The 21,397-nt window shown below is 44.6% G+C and overlaps 2 protein-coding genes across 8 annotated transcripts in view; one reads left to right on the forward strand and one right to left on the reverse strand.

The window, feature by feature from the left end:
- Sv (paired box protein shaven) overlaps positions 1-21,397 on the reverse strand; it is a 243,395-nt gene that overhangs the window by 8,279 nt on the left and 213,719 nt on the right. For all 7 annotated transcript variants that reach the window (XM_076817033.1, XM_076817032.1, XM_076817035.1 and 4 more), the window contains 2 exons: positions 20,005-20,202; positions 2,624-2,877 (listed from right to left, as the gene is read on the reverse strand). In XM_076817033.1, coding sequence (XP_076673148.1) covers positions 2,624-2,877; positions 20,005-20,202 — 452 coding nt within the window. The remainder of the gene's footprint in view (positions 1-2,623; positions 2,878-20,004; positions 20,203-21,397) is intronic.
- Positions 6,838-7,397, forward strand: LOC143371165 (uncharacterized). The gene is made up of 2 exons (XM_076816115.1): positions 6,838-6,958; positions 7,037-7,397. The coding sequence occupies exons 1-2, from the start codon at positions 6,914-6,916 to the stop codon at positions 7,328-7,330; spliced, it is 339 nt and encodes a 112-aa protein (XP_076672230.1). The 5' UTR covers positions 6,838-6,913; the 3' UTR covers positions 7,331-7,397.

Genomic DNA, 21,397 nt, shown 5'->3' on the forward strand with positions numbered 1-21,397 from the left:
ATTTAAGAACTTTATTTAGCTACGAAGTCGTGCCGAATCAGTACCGTCTCCCCAACAGTGCACGAAGCTTGTACGCGTGTTCGTATTCAATTGGAAATGTAAGGGGGGGTAAGGATAAATATCCTTTACACCATGCTTGATTTTTTAGGACCGCAATATCGGAAGTCATTCGACGTTATGATATACCTAGTATGAACTGAATTAAAAGTATCATAAATCCTGTATTATCACATGGTATAAATTGTACAAGAACATGATACACGCGTTCCTGACTGATTTTAAAAATTCTTTCCTTTGAAACCAGAATCTTGTAATTACAGATAATTAAAGACAAGCATTCCACAAGTTTGATTCATCCTTTCCAATAAAATCACCCTGCCACTGGTCTCGAGGTCATTCTACACGAATATGCCTAGAATGTTCGTGGAGCATACCTAGCGCGGTACCAATTTGCTATGTACCGGGAAAGAAAGATACAAAATTGTGGTCACCGAGTAAGAACTCTCGCTCGAAAATGATCAAATACCGATCTACTTGGTGTGTAGTGGTTCCCGCTCTTTTCTTTCGTCGCAGAGCTTTTTATGAAATTCTTCTTCACTCAACTGCAATGTGCATTGCGCGTTCACCGCAGGCTGAGCGAGCGCAAGGAGTCATCAGCTCGCTCGTTGAAATTCCAGCCAGTTAAAAGGTGCGTGCAGATACATCGATGATCTCCCAAGAGGACAGGGAGACTAATGTGTCGTTGGGTCGAGATAGAAGCCGCTGTGGTTTGTGAAGTTTATAATCTAATACGTGTACCCTCGGCGGCCGCAAAACACTGAGTGCTCTCGCCGCGAATGCGACCACTTTTGCGACCGCATATCGCCGCTCTCATAATCCGATTATATCGAATTACTCGCGTACCATCGGCATCGCTCACTCGCCACGTATGAATCAATACATCTCTCGACATGGACCGTATCCATGCTACTTTGATAGAGGACACGTGAGTGCACCTCGGTACACCAGCTCCTTTTCGCAGAGCACGGTCCTCGACGGATGATGCTTTTTGTGAAAATCGTAGAAATGTACTTCCCCTTGGAACACGACTAAACTTTTGCCAGTAATTGTGTTCGTATCCTGATGTACGTGTAGGATGCTGCTAAAATCAGGTGTTCAACTTCAGGAGTGCTTCCTCAGTCTGACTATGTCATGACTGCTGCTAGGTATGAGATATCAAAGTACCTACGTTTGAGAGTTTTTAATGTCAATGGTGTTTCATGTGGTTATCTGGTGGGACTTATATTCTTACTGGACGCAGAGATTCCTAACATTTTCCTTGCTAATAGAAGTTCTGTTCATTGTAACTTGAAGAGGAAGCATTTGTGTACCTTCTTCATGATTGCAATGCATACAACAACTCTCCTATGGTTAACCATGTAAACACTCAATGTAAAAAGTGTGAAATATGTATACCTACTTAAGTAAAAGCGATTACCAAAACATTTTAGGTGTTACTAATCGGACGAATTTCGCTGCGAAGCAAGTAGTGTGGGAAGCGATTATTTCAGTCTGACGAATTAACGCTAGAGAACAATAGCATGCGCGCATCGTGTCGCGCGATTCGATTCGATTCAGCGAAAAAGGAATCCCTCGTACGCAGCCTATTCGCAGTTGGAAAAATTAATAGCGAATTGCTTTCAGTTCGGTATATGCGACCGAAGCGTAGCTCCGCAGTTTCTCTCCTGGTCGGAGCAACGTCGGTCACGTGTAGGCGGCACGTGTCACGAATATTTCGGGGTACGTTATTCACGCAATGACAGCGGAATGAAACGCGGCACGTGCTGCCCAAGATTTGACTGATAACCTTGGTGTGTGTAGCTAATCTTGGTCGATCGTGGTAAGAGGAAAACGAAATTATTTGATCCCAAGCAAATAAGATCCTAGACTAGATTTCGTTCAATACAGACTATTTAGGAAATATTTACTACATGATGCGACAGCTAACTAACTCTAATTAACTAACTAAGAACAGAAAAACTGTTGTAAAGTGATATTTTCTCAACCTGTCTTCGCATCTAATTGTAAGTCGCTAAAAAGAGTAATCTATTGCTTCATGGTAAGCAGGACGATGAAGATGTCCAGGTCCACGGTAGAAAGAGACGGAGCGATGGGATTTCATAACCGCGGTAGAACAAAACCCATAACGTGGCCAACTATTAGCGCCTCGCTTTTCGCAAAAGTATTCAATTTCTCCATTGTTCTGGATTCTCTCGCGCAAACCAGCGAATCTTGCGCTGAGTTACTCGGCTGTAACGCCGATCCAACCGATATCTTATTTCTTGCATCACCTTATATAACGTTGTTAACTACTGTAAATGAAATGTGGCCGCCATCGGCTGCAATCTGATCTTCCATTTATATAAGTAACTACACCAGCGGGGTTTTTCAAATCGTCCGGCCGAATGTTCTCCCCTTTTCGAGCTGCCACGGCCGAGTGTAGTGTCTATTCGCGAACGATGCTTCGCTCTAGCTATCGAATAGACCGTAATCGGCAATCTCGAAAGTCATCGCCGCCGATCGTAGCAGCGGAAGAGTTATCGCGGGTCAGGAGATCATCAACACGAAGAATTCAATGACTCACCGTCGTCGGTACGTTTTCTCTTGATGCTATTGCCATTGGGGTCCTGATGGTGAGCTGGGATTCCCAAGATGCCGCTGATGCTGTAAGCGTTGGGAGCGGTGGCAGCGGGGTGACCTGCTGCCGTTGCAGGTGCATGGGCTATCACCGACACGGAACCACCTGATCCAGGCTGACCTTGCTGCTGACCTTGCTGCTGTGCCTGCTGTTGCTGATGTGCATGTTTCGCCTTCTCCGCCGCTTTGTTCCTCACGATTCTGCGGACAATAGATTTCGCTGTATAGAGTCACTGGTCGTTAAGACAGCCATGTTGGATCTGGTATGCGTTAAAACAATAGAAATTGCACATAAGTGCAAAGCCAATGATACTGAAACAAACCAATGAGACTGAAACTTGGAGGAGAATCTGGCCATATCTCTGCTAGCTCTTTGAGACATGTTTAGAGCATCGCCTGGCTTGGGTTACTAAATTTGAATCTCTGAGTGGTGCCGCATCCTCACTCCTTTCTACGGGTTTATCGGTTCCCCATGCATGGATCAGAGTTAGAGGATCTCCGCGGAAGAGGCCGAAATATTTTCAACGATATCTAGACACTGCCCGATAGCCGTCCACGGGGTAGGAGTTAGGGGATGATTAATTACGATTACGCGGTCAGTTCGCGCACAATCATGCTGTATGGCCGATGCTCCTACCGTGGTCCGTGTCATCCAACACTCACTTAACATGTGTCAGCACGCGCGCAGGGGCTCCTACGAGCATGTCTTGCGCGAACGCGGTGGTGTAAGTGGGCAGGTACGTATGTGGTTCGCCATTGTTCCGGACAGGGCCGTCGGAGTACCTCCACCTTCGATACAGAATAGCTACGTGACTCTGCGGAACGGTCGCGTATCATAATCGCATCAAGGAGTCTGCAGACATTAAGCAGCTATAACGAGCTCTAAGCCGCCATCCGGCCATGCACCGACTGCTTATTATCTATGATATATTGTGCGTGCGGTTTCAATGGTCAACCAGTCCGACGTCGGTATCAATTATCCTGGCGAATATTCATGGCGGCGTTGTTACTCTCGTCGCGTGCGCGTTACTACTTATTACCACGCTTCGTGGAAGAAGCCAGCGCAAAGTGCCGCGTAGCGTTCAGGAGAGCATCCACGCCCTTTCGGGATTGGTCAGACCAAGGTGTATTTACGTCTTAATATTTAGAAGCCTTCGGTGGAATGTGCTTCGGGCAACACAGCTGGAGAGAGGATTCAATGAATTTATTGTACTCGTTTGCTCTAGAAAGACGCAAGCAGCTCTGACAGTAGCATTTCATTAATTTCATTTTTTCGCGGCACTACTCCAGCTTGTTATCACCAGCTGGAACGTATCGATGCGTGATAGATCAGCGATTTAGCAACGGGATTAGCCAGCGCGTAACGGATTGACATTAAGTCCTCCGTTTCTGTCGTGGATGTGTTTGCAGGCTAGGTAATCGTGGGGTTGCGAGCTACGGCGATCAATCAGATGACACCTGTTGCCCAATCTCCCTGGCTCGTTCACCACCTTCGCCAATTCACAACAATTAGCAACGATCCTTATCAGGGTTAGTCTGCGGGGGCGGTCGGATACCAACGATCCTAAATCGTTGAGGTGCCAGGCGCTGGTATCCTAGCGGGGAATTCGCTCCGCCCCCGCGACAAATGCATTAGCTTCAGTGGCGGAACACAAATACCCGAACCATTATCTTCGCCATTCTGACATTATTATTTTTTTTCTTTCATTTTTATCGCGCGCTTGATTCGGTAAGTCACAAAAGAAACGCGTTTGCGTAGAAAGGGAAACTAATCGCCGCTTCTGTTTTAGGTAATTGTCCGAACGTAAGAGCCCGCGATTTACTTTCGGTGAAAACCTGAGCTGCCGCAGGAACGCGTGGAAATCAGACGCGGTGGCTTCCGCGAAACGCGGTAAAATGCAACGGCCCCAGCCGCGGCATAATGAGCACGATCGACGATCTAATAAGTGCAACGACGCCAGAAGAGAGTGTACGTACGTATGTACAACAGGTGCAGATTTTATCGACGTACAGATGGCGCGAACCGTTGCCACACGGTGTTACGAGAGCCGAATAAACGGGAGCTTTTCGTTGAAACTCATTGCCCGCGCCGTTCCTGTCTTCTAATTAGCATCGCGTTTGATGTACCTGCTCGCTATCGATGCATTTATAAGTATTAACGACCGTTAGCAATTCGCTGCAATGCGTTGCATGATTTATGTAAGTATGCTACTGCAAAATTTATACTGGACGCAGTCTATTTAATTTCTTCTTCGGGCGTACAGTGTATAGCTCATGCATATTAATGGGAACACTATTTTTAATTGCATAGACTCGGAGGAATGATACGATTTTGTACAGATTAAAAAAAAAAATTGGGACTGGGTAAATACAAAAAAAAACACTGTCGAAAATCACTGACAGCTTTTTATGAGTAGAATTTTACGAAAAAGTTGAAGAGTAAGTGGACAATGTCCATTATCGTGGAATCCTAACTTTCTGGTGCCAGTACAACGGTGTTTGTCTCTTCAGTCTTGTTCAGTATCCCCAATTTTAGTTTCCTCTTTTCTTGTTTCTAGTTGTAATGCTTTTCATTCTATTGTTTTGATATATACACCGAAATTTCATGGTTGATCATGGAAATTGGATTTAAATTTCGTGGCCTCCGGTTAATTATTAATTAATGAAATTATGTACTTTAGGCAAATAACATGCTTTTGAAGTAGAGGGCAGTAGTGAAATTTAAACTGTTTGTTATTGTTACACATTCCCTTGTAATATTTAGAGTTAAGTTTCTACGCTGCTTTACAGATTGACGAGTGCTCTGTGAGACTTAGAAATGAAGCAAAGCTGCCGCTACAGGGAAGTCGCATGGCGGTTGCCATTCACGACTGGGATAGGTGTGCAGAAACTCGCCAATCATTCGCAGGTGTAAGCGGGGAGAGATTTCCCTCTTTCATCCTTTCTCTTTCCCTCTAGTTTCTCTTGAGGTTTTCTGTTGCTCCCACGGTTCCAACGGCTCGGAGGAGCCTGAGGTGGCGCCTGGAGGAAGGCTAAGTAGAATTATGAGGGTAAAGCGTGTCGAGGGTGCCACGTGGGAAGAAGCTATGCTTCCCCTGGCGCCATCAGATCGTTCCCCAACGGCCACTCCTGAACTAAACTGTTCGACTATCTACCCCGAAGTAGCTACCAACCCCCCTGAAGCCATCTTTCCTTAGTCTCCGTTTTAAGTGTATGGATGTCGTTCGAATACTATTTAAATCGTGATTGGACAAATGGCCGAGTAACTTGGACGTTTCCATAGGTTTAAAATGTAACCTTAACCTAAAAATATTACTTATGTTTGTGAATATGATCTGCTGTTTCAAACTTCATCAACAGTCGTCGTCTGATTGTTGGCCCGACTGATACGTTTCGATGCCACGATTGTGTTGAATAACTTTCTAGAAATTCAGGGGTGGTAGAATCTACGACACCCGAAATGGGAAACTTCATTATACGAAGCGTGACGATTAAGAACATTGGACGCATATACTTGAAGGGAGTCCATCGCTTCTTAGCTTCTTAGGGCCAACGTAAATTCATAGCTACGTGAAGATGTTCCGAGAGTAGGAGCAGAATAGTTGGTACGGTGGCACAGGACGGGTGGCTCTGCCACGGCTCTGGAACCACAAACTTTAATGTTGGCATTACTTTTATGCGCGACTTTCTGCCAAGTATCCCATCAAATATATGACCCGCGTTCCCGCATGCTTCCCGGGGGCGAGCACCTCTGAGCTCTTCCCTCCCCTTTACACTCCACCAACCTGCGCTCCTCCGCGGGGCTAAATTATTGCGAATAAAACTTTATACTCAAATTACCTCTACGCCAACTTTATCGCATTTCGCCGGTAGAACCGCTACTTCTCCTAGCCTGCGCCACCCTCTGACAGTTTCCCCCATCGTTGTGGGGGGTTGGCGACTGGGCGGTCTTAAATTTTCTGCCATGAATCGAGGGTAATTCCTCCCGATTAAATACCAGGCTTGTCCTTTCGACTTTCGCGGAGGCTTTTTATTTTGCCTATAGCATCATACCTTAGCGAAATGATTTACGATTAATTCTAGTCCGTTCGTTTCTCTGGACAATAAAACGAAACGGTGCAGGTAGTTTTATAGTTGTCGCGCCGCGTTAAGTCGAAGGTTCTTTTGTTACGGTTGATCGGCATTGAATTGTCAGCGACGAGACAATGTTCCCAAGGCTTCCTGAGGAATCCAGAGAATGGTTCCACTTGCTCGACTGTCGTCGCGGAATAACATCAAGCTGGTTCGTTCGCGGCGCTAATACAGACTTTAAAGTTATTACGCCCCATTATATTCCGGGGAGGATTGTGGGGGATTTCAGGTGGCTTTCGAGGATTTAGCAGTCTCGGGGCAGATGCTTCGAGCGTACAGCGTCAGAAAGGAACTCTCCTTTCTCTTTAACCGGGAGTCGAGGAAAGAGAGGCACGATGGGAATGGTAGCAGGGCTAGGGAGGAGGAAAAGAGGGTCAGAGTGCGAGAGAGAGTCGCAGAACTATTCCGTCGAGCTGTAGACACAATACGGGACTCGCTCCACGGCCATTGTACGCCCTTCAGAGCCACACAATGGCTGGAAAAGGTGTATCCTGATATTCCACCACCTCTCGAGAGGCTGTAATATACCCCGAGCGTGCTGTACTTGGCGTTTCTCAGTATAGCACGGTGTGATTCTTGAACAAAAGCTACTCTCGAGGACGCAGGGCTCGCCGTTTCTGTTGCTCGTGCTATCTTTTTGCGTCGGAGTTAATTATTTTTATGTGTTTTCCTCTTGATTCTTTCACGCAATCCGCAGTTCCAATATTTCTTCTAAATTATACCGAACATTTGCGCGGGAAGGCGAAATGTATTTCTAGCTTTGTTACTTTCTCTAGGTACAGATAGTGTGAACTAAACGGAACAGAGGAATGATAGAATCGTGCGCCACTTATTACTCCAAGTACAAGAGGTGATTAAAGCCCGCAAGGCTTTTCGTACCGTCGAGGGTGCGACGAAAGCCGTGCGCTGGGCGAGGCTAGGTGAGTTGGATCAAAGCGGAGCATCGTACTAGCATGACACCCCAGAACCGCATCGTAGTCATTTTGATGAAGTGTCCCTCTCGTACCAGGGACGAGTATATTATTATATCTAGGGACGTAGTTCGCATTGTCAAACAGCAGCTGCTTGATCCGTACACACAACTATATTAACTGCGACGCTGCACGACCACTCCACCGCCACTCTGTGCCTGTATTCGCCTGCAGACGTGCTCGAAAGCGTGTTTGTGTGTTTGTTTGTGATGCCTGGAGTACGAGCAACAAAAGGCGACCTTCCAACAATGCTACCGACGAGTCAACAGTCACGAGGATCCTCTAAGCACAATGTAACACACGATTTATAATATATCGTCTCTGCCGACACCTCTCACCCCTCGGTCCAAGTCAAAAGCAGAGAGCCTATCTACAACCTATTATGCGCCCGGAAGCTCGAAGATTTCTGTGCACCAGTCGGTACTGATCCCCTATGAATTGTCTCACTTGGAGTTGTCGATCCTTCAAATCTTCTCAGCGTTCGTTTTGGTAATTTGCATTAGGATGTAAATTGCGGGACTCCTGTTACGCGAGCGAAATACCAATGATGAACCTAAAGGTTGTGATAGATTCTATTTTCCACCTGACAGGAGATCAAAACATTTTGCTTCGGTTCACGATCTTTGTTTGTAATGCTTCGATTTCAGAGTTTCATAATAAAAATTCTAGGCTATTTTTTTTATTAGAAGTGTAATAATAATTGGACGATGTGTGTGATGGTATGTATGGTATACCGTAAACTGGGGTGACTTTGCCCGCCGGGGTGACATTGCCCACTTTTCGGAAAAAATTTATTTTATTTTTTTTATTTTTGTGAAGTAATTAGAACATATGGTGCTTTGTAATCGATAGCAATAATCTCTCCAAGGTCAAACGAAAAAAAAAATGCGAATTCAATCATATGGTAAGTTTTTAGTCAGAGTAAAAAATTACACAAACAAAATTTTTTTTCCAAGTGAATTTTTGATCTCCGTGCTTTGTGCTGTTGAGAGAAAATATTCCTTAAAATCTCGTAGAAAATTGTTACACAAAACGGAACTGACCGAAAGGAGGTGTCAAAATATTTCTGGCGTGAGTGCGACTGTTGGTGTCGTAAGGGTTGCAAAATATTTTGACCACTTAGAGAAAACGTTGGAAGGCGTCCCGAAAGCGAACATACTTAATTACGACGAGACGAATCGTAGCGACGACCCGGGAACCAAAAAAGCGTGTTTTCGGTGTGGGGTGAAATACCCAGAGCGCATTTTAAGGTTTTTTTAAAATAATTTTTAAAAAAAAAAACATGTTTTTATAATACTAGTCTTATGTATCCATTAGAATAAGAACGACTGCTCAATCATAACTCAATAATGAGTTTTAGACATGATTTCACTGAAAAATTTGACGTAGCCAAAGACACCCCAACTGAGCGGGTAACTTTGCCCACCATGTATTTGGCATTTTAAAAGCGCACGTTTAAGTAAAGAATTTTCTTAAAAACCCTATTTAAATCTACACGCCATCTACCGTATAATAGTATTTTTCAAAAAAAAATTTAATGCACTAAAATTGCTAAAAAAATTATTTGGACTTCAAATCTGGGCAAAGTCACCCCAGTTTGCGGTATTTGAAAAATGGATTAAAATTAAAAACTAACTAAATCCTCCACCTTTCAGGGAATGTACACTGTGTAATACAGAATGTAAGACAAATGATTGGAAATTAATTAATTGATTGGCATAAAATCCAGAGAACATGGGTGTCTCTGCATTTTAAGATTGTGCTCTTGGGACGAGATTATAGACGGCATAGTGTCAGCATATGAGCAGCGCCAGCTGACGTCGCCATTTTGTGCTACGCTCGATTACTATAGAGTAAGGCTGTTCGAGTACTCGGAAAAAGCGAGCCGAGCCGAGCCGAGTACTCGTAACAACCGAGTGGCTCGAAAGGCCCGAGCGGCTCGAACCTAAGATATTCGAAACATTCGTATTGCCCGAAACGTTCAAGCTTCAAGCTTCAAGCTACTCGACGCAGTCGGTCTGCTCGAAAATTTCTATCTGCTCCAAGTATATTTGAGCTGCTCGAAAAAATTCGAGTTTTTCGGTTCTTTCGAGCCGCTCGAAAAAATTCGAGCTGTTCGGTTGTTACGGGTACTCGGCTCGGAAACCGAGTCTCGGCTCGGTCCGAACTTCAAGCTACCCGAAGAATAGCCTTACTATAGAGCCATATTGCGCCAGTCGTCCTGCGTACAATAATATTCGATTAAACTTCCCTGCGATTATTTCATTGTAGATCGCTGATTAATTTTCAAATATTCGACGCTTCATTAACTGTCAATCACCAGCGTCACCGAGCTATTAAACTGCCGTTTCCACGAGTCATCCTTCGGCGCATAGAAATTCCATCTTTACCTCGTTAGCAGTATCGGCATTGCAATAGCTTTTGTATTATTCATGGTAGCGTTGTTGCATTGCAACGAAGCCCACTGAATGCTTTCACTGCAGGCTATTAAATTTTAAATTACGTTTCAACTCCCTCAGCGGTTTCTTCAGTCGCTACACCATACCTAAGATATTCGTTAACATCAGAAGGAAAAAGGTCAGGCTTGATGTTGAAGAGCCTCCTTATCAGCTGAATCACATACGAGCCTCGAAGTCTGTAATCGCAAGCAAACGGATGTTACATTTTAGTGAAAGTCTGTAAAGGGGTGGGAGGGTAATCTTTTTTACGGGTCCGCAGGCAAGCACCGATGGTTCTCGCCGTCCGACGGGGCAATTTTGACTGCGCGATGCCCGAGTAACTTTAGTATTCCAGCTCTCGGCTAAGAACAAAAGGGGACGAAGCATTATGGACTGGCAGAGTAGGCGGCCATCCGGTTTCATTGCGGTTCCGTCTGTCCTCTGACGTTTCCACGGCAACCTGGATTGCGTATCTCGGCCGGCGTAGTCGTCCTCATCGTTGTCTTCTCCGTCATTGTTGCGGTTGTCGTCGTTCTACTTGTCGCCGGCATCGAACGTTCAACCCCCAAAGTCTCTCTCTCATATCGTCCCTCCCCGTGCGGCGGCGGGGATGCGAAGGGCCCGTAATTGTAACTTCATTTGAGGCTAATTTCGGTCGAGGGGGGTATGATGAAACGCGGTAATAATTGCGTTATCCAGACAAAGGACGGTTATGGATACGCGCCGTCGCTACCGTTGCTGCTCCCAACGTGGAGCGTCATCACCGGATCCTCTGTCCAACCCCGAGGGTGCTCTCGGATAAGGTAGGAGGAGCTCTCTCTCTCTCTTGCTTGTTCTGCAAATATGGCTGCTTTAACGAAACTTCAGCGGCATAGTGCAACCATATTGTTCCCTTCCACCCACGTATGCAACTTTTAACCACCAATGGAACACAGACGTGCTGTATCTTCGCTTTTGCCTCGATGAACCCGGCCCCATTCTTTGCCGAAGTTTCACGACAATGTTAGTCATCGATATTCGTGAAACTTCTTTCGTGTTTATTTGCACATGAACAGCTCAATAAATAAGATAGGTAAAGCGTATTCTGGAGGTAGATTCTAGCCCTTGAAAGACTTATAGAAATCTGACAGTAATTAATTATTATTAAGACACGATGAGGGTTGCTGAAGGTTGACACAAGTTCATTTGATCCTTCAAATTAAGAAACAGTAATAGTTCTTCTATGTTTATTGATTTGGCTGTATTTTTTTTCCTTGGGTAGGGATAGTTGATCAACGGGGATAGATGATCACATCAGTTGTTTAATTAACATATTGGCAATTTGTGTCTGCTGTCACGTTATCGTGGTAATGTTTGCATTATCGCAACAGTTGACGGTGCAGTTTTCTTTCGGGAGCATACACTGCATTCCATATAAGAGCATACCGACGCCCCCTACCGATTTGCGACCGATCTGCGCAGCTCCCTCTATTACCCACGGTTTGAACCGCACGCGATTGGTCGTGCTGGTTTCCAAGGAATAACTTGTACATCCCAAACGCGGGACCTCACCGTTATCAACGTAAACAACGTCCCGCACGACAAGTTAACAGAGAGAGTAGAGTAGAGTGCGACGGAGAAAAACATAGGCGGTTAAGTGGGGAGTCGAGCGTAGCAACGCCTCCCGAGGGTCGTGCCTGCGCGAAACAGGTATGCTCTAATGTGGAATGCAGTGTAGAATAATGTTGTTAGGAGCTTCGATCCTATTTGCAGCCGAATAGTAAATATTTCGGTCACATTGGTCTTCCTCCTTTTGGGTTTTCAACGATTTAAAATATATTAAGTAAAAACAGCAATTTCTGGTCTATTAATGGTATTTATTGAGTGATCTAAATATTTAAGGTAAGTTTAATTTTTCATATTTTTCAAATCGAGTGAAGGAAAGTGGGAACGAAAATCTTTTCTTCAGCATCATCTTAATCAGATGGTATCTAAGTGAAATGACTTTTAAGAATGCATTTATGTTGTTTTCTGTCATAGAGTTTAATTTTACGGTTTTATTTTTTCAGTAATTCTTTTAAGTTAGTTTACTTTGTTCTTATGATATTCCCTTTATTTCATGTTATTGACTAAGATAATAAATATTTTTTAGAAAGTTACTGTGTTACTTTTAAAGTTCACTGATCAAGTCACCCTAACCTTTTGATCAAGTACCCCCTTCAGTGGGGGATACTTGTGCACAACGTCACTGCCAGAAAATGTTTAAATTCAGTGATTGAAATTAGTTTTCAGCTCTCAAATTTGTACAAGTATATTGAGAATATACTCTAAAAATCACAAATGAAATAATTAAATACAAACGAAGCAAATCATTATTATTACGTTAATATGAAAGCAAAACTGCGATCAACTATCCCACCTTTCCCCTACAATGAAACCCTCCTATTTACATTTAATAACGTGATTATCAGGATTGCAAACAGCTGAATGCTTTCTGAAGTACACTGAAAATCGTCATCCCTACGACTCTTAACATTTACTTCAAAAACTGAAACCAATACCTTAAGGGATTGTACATCGACGAATTTATTTGAGAAACCAGAAGCTGATGTCAATGAAGAAGACACGATATTCAATGATATCTTATTAACGCTGGTATTTATAAGACGCATATCTTTCCATTCTGAGATATTGCCAGCAAAACTATGCGCGCGAACAATTGATCGAGCAGGGTGCTCGATGTTTCATTTGCGGAATAATTGTTTCAACCAGGCAAGCTACATTTTCCTCCCTAAACCCAATATTCGAAATGGCTGTCAACTACGCGTAGGATTCATGTTCCTGCAAAACCAAGGGGATGTATCTGCTGGGGTAACCTGCACAGAGAAGTATGTCGTCAACCATAATATACATCAACAGTAAGAAAAGGGACCAGAAGGTGGCCCTGCTCGTCCCGGCGAAACGCGCAACGAATACCGATTCGTCAGCGGCCGGAGGAGGAGGATTCCTCCCGCGGAGTCGATGGAATGGTAAATAAGGCAGTTGGTAGGCAGGCGTTATTTATGGGGATGTAATTTAATAACCGAAAGATGAACAGGGAGATATACCAGTGTCGCCGAGCGGAAAGCCGAAAGTGGCATGAAAGTAGCAGCCATCCTATTGGCTACCCTTGTCTCTGGCGTCGCGGAGAACAGCCGGCCATATGGCTCGGCTGCTCCTGCGCCGCTCTAGGCACTTGGAGGTTCCGGGGGTGCGAAATGATATGGAAGTAATGGAGAGCAAAGCAGATCCCGTTGCGCCTCCACGGGAGATTGACCCGCACGATTGCAGAAAAGGAGAGTGGCCCGTTGCTGTTCAGCGAAGAGAGCGATGACAGATTGATACAATTCCATCGAGATTCGACGCGACAGATTTCCTACCAACTGTTGTTGCTGGGCTGGTCATTACGTCGAATTAAACCGAGGAGGAGAGGATGATGAATCGCGTCCAACCAGACGATCGTCGATGATGAAGACATCGGCGATCAACGATGGTAGAGATAGGGTGGGCCTCATAAAGGGAATGATAAAACAATCCCAACTGGACTCGAAGGCATGCGGTTACAGATTTATTCCCGCTGCCTCGTAGGAGAATGATACACGAGCGGAACGGCAGGAAGTCATCCTCCCTTAGCCCCGATATCGACTTCATCGAAGCCGCAAGAAAGGGCGAACGCAAGGCACACGCGAGAAACGTAACGTCGGGGGGGCTGCGTCGAGGAAACGAGAAGGAGGCTGTGAACCCGGCGTAAAACCCTCCGGCAAACGTTGCTCCTTATCGATCTGCCCCTGAGACTTCTCCGACCAAGGAGGAAGGACGAAGAGATTCGGGGAAAATGGGAGAGAGACGGAGAGACTAGCAGCAGAGAGTAGAGTGGTGCCTTGGCTGAGTTTATATGTGTAAGATAGACCTCAACTGAGAATCGGCTACTCGAGCGTGACTCCGCAGCCGAAGCCGAAGCCGAGCCTATCAATATTTCCACCCGAAATCCATCGCGGTACCATCGCCAGTTCCTCTTTACTTATTTCCTACTCCTCCGGCCTCCTTAATTCCAGCTTTTCCGCAGCTTTCTTCTTTTCGTAGTCCCACAGCGAACGAAATGAATATTTTTGCTTGCTCCAACGTCAATTGGTCTACAGTTAATTGGCCAGCTTTACCCAAGAAGTTTGCTTTATTTACAGCACAACAGCATCGTGCTTATATCTGGAACTTTTCTCCCGAAAAAAATAACTGTTTGTTTAGTTTTAACACTGAAAATTTGCGATGAGGTTAGCTATAGTTTATAAATTTTTCCCATTTTTTTTTTAAACACGCTTTCGAGGCAGGATTTTATTTACAGTATGATCTTGCCATTTTAGTTTCACGGAGTTTGACACGAAGGTGTTGTGTCGTTTGAAACAAATGATGGGAAAAGCTCATGGTAGATACAAATTGGGGTGTGATTGAGTTGTTAGGCGAACGTAACGCGTCGTATGCTTGATGAAGAATGCGAGGAAAGGGTAAAAGGAGGCGCGATTGCTTCGTCGACAATTTACTAAGCTAGGAAGAAGCGACGAACAGTTAGCGTCCAATCTTACTCCCGTTTTTCGCCTGTTTTTCCGCTTTCCTCGAACCTGCTTCATACTTAGGATATATAACTGTTATTTTTCGCGAAAGCTACTCCATTATTTCGCTCTTCTCATCCTGTTTTTACCGCGCGAGGTCCCCCCACCTAGCTTCCTTTCTTCCCGCTGCTGTCTCTCTTCCGCAGACGGTTCCATTTCGAAGTGCCTCGGCAAAACAGGACAATACATTATATTAGCCGTGTCATTATTTCTCTGTACGAAAGCTGGCCCGAACCGAGAAAAACCGAGACGCACTCGTAACGGGAGAAATCCCGGCAATGGTCAGCCTGGGCCACTGATACACCCAGTTCTTCCTACTACGTAGGTGCAGAGATATCTCGCCTGACAGCTCATCGTCATTTTCAGTCCCCGTGTCATCTATTCGAGGTACCCTGCAACGAAGCTGAGACCTCAAACTATATTTCTGTTGTAATAACACCTATGGTAAGAATTACTTAACGACAGTACAAACACCTCGTGCACTTGTCATCATTCCCAAGAGACCTACAAGGTGTCTTTTGCTTCCAGGATTGTACAGCTCCATCTTCTACTTGAACTTGCGGGTTTCTCCCAATGGTTCGTTACGGCCAAACGAAAGCTCGCCGATTTCGCAAGCATCGCGACTGAAAATCACAAAACTGCCGCATTCCATTCCCTCGCGATGAATCCGCGTAAATAATCAGTTAAGGGGCGGGCACGTTTTCTATGCAGTGCTTTTCAGGCAGCGAAGCATCGCGCGACTCTATCCATTGCTCCGGCAAGCGGAAATACATTTACCTACATGTAGACAGAGCGGAAGGTTGCGGGTTCGGTGTACGTGAGCGGGTGAAGGTAGGTTGGATGGGTGCACGTAGATAGTGGGGTAGGTAGGTAAGTATCCGCGGGGTAAGTTTTTCCAGGCGATCTGTTCTTCGGATTCAGATCAATACCCGCCATCTGGGCCTTGGGTCGGGGTGTACGGGCAAGGAGGAAAAGGAAAACGTGGATGGAGAGGCCGGGAGAAGGCCGACAGGGAGCCAGAGAGAGAGAGCGGTGAGAGAAGGCGGAGGAGTTCCTCGAGCAACAAGCCACCGCCGCACCCTCCACTGCAATCCTAGACACATCGGAAACCTCGGCTAGAAAGCAATTTCTGTATACGTGTATATGCGTTATATGCGACCGCGTTTCACGCCGCTGTGGGTATGGCGACACCATCGATATCAAACAATGGAAATATGTCGACGGTAAAAGTCGCAGGGTAGTTTTTGAACGTTGACGGAGTCTCTTAATCAAGTGCTACCGAAAAGACCACATTGACAGACCAGGAAATTGGTAAATTGCAAACTGATTTAATTAACATTTGCCGGCCATTTATCTATCCTGGAAATGGTCCTCAGAGGTTCATAAATGTAGAATTCCTTTAGCATTCTGTAGCTGTGGAATTTATAAGTAAATGACGAGTATCTACTCTTTACTCGGTAGATCCTAGAACAGCTCAGTTGAAATATCCAGCTGACCTTTTATTTGTGACTGGAGATAAAATAGAGGGCGACCGAGTAGAATGCTGTAACGAGAGGCGCATTGTTGCCTGACCAAAGTTCCTGCCGAAAATTTCCACCGTCGTGTGGAACGCTTCCATCTAACGTGCCGGCTAACTAATTTGCGTGCGTTTCCATTAACGCCCACGGACGACGGAAATCGCGTTAGTGGATTTCACTTGCAGGCAATTCGATTCGCATTACGCTCGATTACATTATCAGGCCTGCGGCCTGCAGGGATCGGGGCAGAAAGAGGGAGCGTAGCGACTATGAAGTAGGTGTGTACAGGGAGCCTAGTATAAAGCGAGAGATAAGGTCTTAAGTAGCGACTGATTAAATCTCGGGACATATGTGTGCTGATCAATGGTACCCCAGTGGGTCTCCTTCCCTCTCCTATCTCCTTTCGATTCTCTTTCTCTCTTCCTGCTACGGCGCTGGCTTTTCTGTCGCCCGAGAAAGGGGATGCACTCGTTCAGTTTGTGCGGTGCTGATACGCTGTAATGCTGTCTCATGGGAGCTCACTCCCTGTTTCGTAGGCACTACTCGTGTTCTAGCCACCGTGCCTCCCTCCGCCTGTTCGATCTACTGGGCGACGTAAAAACACTTGAATTAATCGGCCCATTCCCGAAGGAACCTGCGAAAGGTCAATGGGATCGGGGCGGCGGGGCGGATGCACACTTATTTCCACGCACGTTTTGGGGGGGTGCTTTCGTACTTCGCCTTCGACACTCGGCCGGTGATAATTAATTGGTCCCGGTGGCGACTGGTCGAAGCATAAGTCCCCAGGTCCGGGGTGTGTTCAATCGTTTGGGGCGACAGATTTCGCGATCTCTACGTTTTCATTGATTCGTACTAAAACGGTCCAGCGCAGCAGGTATTTTAACGGGTCGAACAGGGTGCAGCGAACCTGGCGTTGCTATCTTTTTATTTGCTCTCAAGATAAACTTTCTACAAAACTTTCTTCGCAATACTTGGAACTTTGCTGACGCACTCCCCTCGCCTCTGTTTCAAAAGCTTTAAAAATACGAATGGTACGCGCAGAAGTAGTACTTCTGCTTCAATTGGTAACTAGTCAGCTTATATCCTGAGACTCTGAGATAAGTGCCCGTCAGTTACCTTCTGTGGAATTCTCATTGACGAGAATAATTTTACTTGCAGCAGGGTAAATCCGGGAGACGCAGTCGGACCCGAGAGTTGATCCAGGCGCTGTATTTCAGACTCTATACGTAAAAACGCGGTAAAGTGCAGACCAATTACTTCTCTAGAAGCCAAACAGTTGAACGAATAGCGTCGCTTCGCTTGCTTCTGTGTTTTATGGATTTATAGGCTACTAGCTTTGCTACTCGGATTCGCCTGAAATTTAGATTCTGATTTTACAAAAAACAAAAATTTATTTATTCTTTTTCACTTATTTATTTTATTTTTTGTGAAAATAGTCACATTCATCTGGGTTAGCTAGGCATAGTAAGCTGGAACACATTTGGTGACTAGGGTGGTCCTTATATGTATGGTAAAAAATCAAAGTTTTTAAAATTTTCTTCTGACCCTCTCAGAAGTTTCCAAATAGTTTAAAAGAATTTCGTCTAAAGTTTGTGTTAAAATATATTAAGGATTAAAGGCCGCTCAATGGCATTGAAATATTACTATTTTGGTATAAATTGATAGAAATTTTTGCAATGAGAACAAAATAGTTTTATTAATTTTTAAGTGAGAGTATAACATTAAAATTCGGTCACACATCGCATAGACGAAACGGGTTTATAACGAATGTGCACTGTATTGTGTTGTGGCATAAGACTTTATATGCACATTTAAATTTCTCTCATCAGCAGCTCTCGAATCAGATGCAGACGCAAACTTTGACGTACATTCTACATATTCGGGTTGTTAAACGCATAGATAAAAGCATAATTTCGGATTCTGATATATAAATATGGGCCCCGTTTCATTAAAATTGACAAGTGACAATTATGGAAAGTGGCAGTTGCCAAACTTGTGGCACATGCGAAATATAAAGTCCTCGAGCGACCTTTATATATCAAAATATACAAATAAAAAACACGAAAATATTTTTTTTTGTCAAAAAGAAGATTTTAAGAGAGTCAGACAATACAAATTTTAAAGTTGAAAAATAAGGACCACCCTATTGGTGACCCCAGAGTTTACCGTTCGAAAGTCTTTAGGCGACAGACAAACACACAAACACTTTCTGCTTTATATATTAAGATATAATTAAGGTTACACAACAGTGTACAGAATCGTATTTAAAATATACTTCTAAGTTTATCTTCGTTTAATGTTTGGGATAATAAGATAGTAGAGATATTCAGGGACAATGCAGCCAAAGCATTTGGCCATATTAACTCTTCCTCTCAAAACTAACGAGACAATCCCGTCGCAGAAAGGAGAGATGGTCCAGTTATGATTTCTTTATTATATATGTTTATTATTTTATTTTTTATCATTACTTTATTATTATTTTTACACTTGCCTTGCTAATCGCCGGTAGGTAGTTCACTTTTTCTTTGACGCGTTCTTTACTTGTTTAACGTAAACAAATTAAATACCAATGAATCTGTCGTTGTATTCACTCGTAAATAATTTTGCTTTCTTCTTTGTTATTCTTCCACGAATAATTATTTGAGTGGTCTCTACCAACGGCACCTCGGGAGCGATGGTCAGATGTCATGACTTCAGTTTTCAACCCGATTTACAGTAAATATTGTCTTAAAGCAAATATCGACCAGTTCTTCTGAATCGGCATCAAATTCTGAACATATTAGGTTTGTTCCGATAAAATAAGTGATATCTCCCAGCCAGACAATTTACAGCAAATTTGCGTAAAGTTCATCGAATATCAAATCACGTAATGCAACAATGTTGTGCGCTTTGTGAGTGCTCACCTTGGTGTTAAATTTAAGACACGTAATGATGCAATTAGAACAGAAAATATTGTATCAATCTTTATACACCCGATGAGGATATTCTGTTCAGGTCATATTTGAATCATATTTGAGTCATGACGTGCTGCTAATATTTACACAAAATAAAAAATTATTCGATCATTCTCGAGAGCGGATTGCGAACGTTCCCGCATCAGACCATATTTACCTTATATTTGTGCAAAATTTATCTACAGTTGTGCATTGAAAAATAGGGATCATATTTGAATGACATTTGCAGCAATCAATGCAGCACACAATGATCGCAAATTGCCATCATCACTTTACATTATATTTACAACATATGTTTCAGTCATATTTAGTAAATTAACATGATTCTAACGATGCAGCAATATCGATCAAACATGTAGTAAATGTATCGGTTCATTGCACGATCAAGAATTTAACTCATTGTACGATGTAAAATTTGGGTAAATTTGCTGTTATATATTTACTCAAACAGAATTTACTGTACATTGCTTCAAATTTTCGATAAATTCATTTCGGCATCTCAGGACGATCTCACGAATTCACTTTAAAGTCTATCTGGGTTGTATTTGTTTTAATAGCTATTTTATATTAGGTCGACCGCGTCTCCCGGATTTTCCCTATGCCTTTGGAAGTGAATCCCCCAAGATGTAGTTTAAACGCTGGTACCTGCTCTTCGTGTAACTGTTTGAGTTTTTATAATAAACGTGTTAACTCACCGGTTGATGGAGGAGACGGATGGCACGTTGTCTTGAGAGCAAATGCCTTCAGCTAGCAGTCTGTCCCTGATCTCCCAGGCAAACATCGTTGGATTGTCCCTCTTGTAATTCGCGATTGCCTCGACGACCGGCGGCGTTGCTACTTTCGGTTTGGAGCCGCCTATAACGCCAGCCTTAAAGCTGCCCGTTTCGTAATACCTGCGAACAGGAAGAAACTAGTATATAGATCATTTCCATCACCTTACGAGCGACCTATACACATTGCTCAGCTGTAACCTATTCCTGTCTGGTTCCACAGAACCCTTGTCCATCTGACGGACCATATTTTAACACTGAAAAACCACCCGGGACAATATCGGTGTTAACTGTTACATAACAATTGGAAGGTCTGTGTTCGCGTGTTTCCCTCGACCGTTTCCCAGTGACGACGCGCTGGAGAGCACGATATCGGAGGATCTATCCAGCGGAGTCGCAGCTTCCTTCTCATCGGATCGGTTGAGCGGAATCAAAGGGAACGTGGGAGCGGAGAAAGAGAGACGGGGGCGATCGTTTTTCCCGCGGCGGCGGGGCGGCCAGCGCCGGAATAACGAATCGCCGTCCAGCGGCGCGTCAACGACCGGCTGTTTTAAAACAAACGACTTCTGCCCCCTGCTGTCACTCCCTCTACCCGCGGCTGGCCTCTCTTTCTCCCTGCCGCCGCCTCTCAGCCTCCCACCAGGCCTCGTATATGCGCGCGATGGGCAATCGCGATTGGCCCGCCGTGAACGCGCCCTTTGTGCCTAATTAGTTAAATAATATCTTCGCTCGTGCTTAAATTCAATTACGGTAGAAAGCCCGCAATAATGGTCCGCTTGTGGGCCGCCTTGATGGATGTGGGTCCGTCGCCACTGCCGCCACCGCCGCGCCGCCAGCCTCGGCTCCTAACCCGCTGGATACCTCGCCAATTTTGTACGCGCTCAACGCCCTGGCCGTTTTCCTAACGGACTTTAAATCACCAACCCGAATAGGCACGGAAAAGTCCGCCGGCGTGCCCGGGAACGAGGACTTGAATTCTGGATAGGCTACCAGTCATCGGAGCACGGTGCCAGGAAGGCAGGCTGCTGAAAAGCTTGGGAATTTTAATCCAAGCTTCCCCGGTGTCAGTCGCCAGGTGTCAAGTGGCTAGAGAAACTAGAGATCCGCGATAGATCAGCGTCGCTTTGGGCAGCAAATAGGAAATGGTACGAAGAGAAAGCGGCCATGATCAGCATCATTCGGGGAAAGCTCGAAATTGATCTGGCACGCTGGAACACGATTATCAAAGCTACCGTTCTAATCGGGATTCGTCATAGAACAAGGAAAACTATTCCAGATTTCCTTTCACACGAAGTTGCTTGTCAGGCCTCGCTGAAGG

The sequence above is a fragment of the Andrena cerasifolii genome, chromosome 7, assembly GCF_050908995.1.
Source record: "Andrena cerasifolii isolate SP2316 chromosome 7, iyAndCera1_principal, whole genome shotgun sequence".
In the NCBI taxonomy this organism is placed as follows: Eukaryota; Metazoa; Arthropoda; class Insecta; order Hymenoptera; family Andrenidae; genus Andrena; species Andrena cerasifolii.

What these genes read in the sequence shown, in the direction of transcription:
- LOC143371165 (XM_076816115.1), top strand. Translation starts at nt 6,914, where the DNA reads ATGGTTCCACTTGCTCGACTGTCGTCGCGGAATAACATCAAGCTG. An exon ending in CGCGGAATAACATCAAGCTG is followed by an intron (nt 6,959 to 7,036) that starts GTTCGTTCGCGG and finishes GGGGGATTTCAG; the next exon opens with GTGGCTTTCGAGGATTTAGC.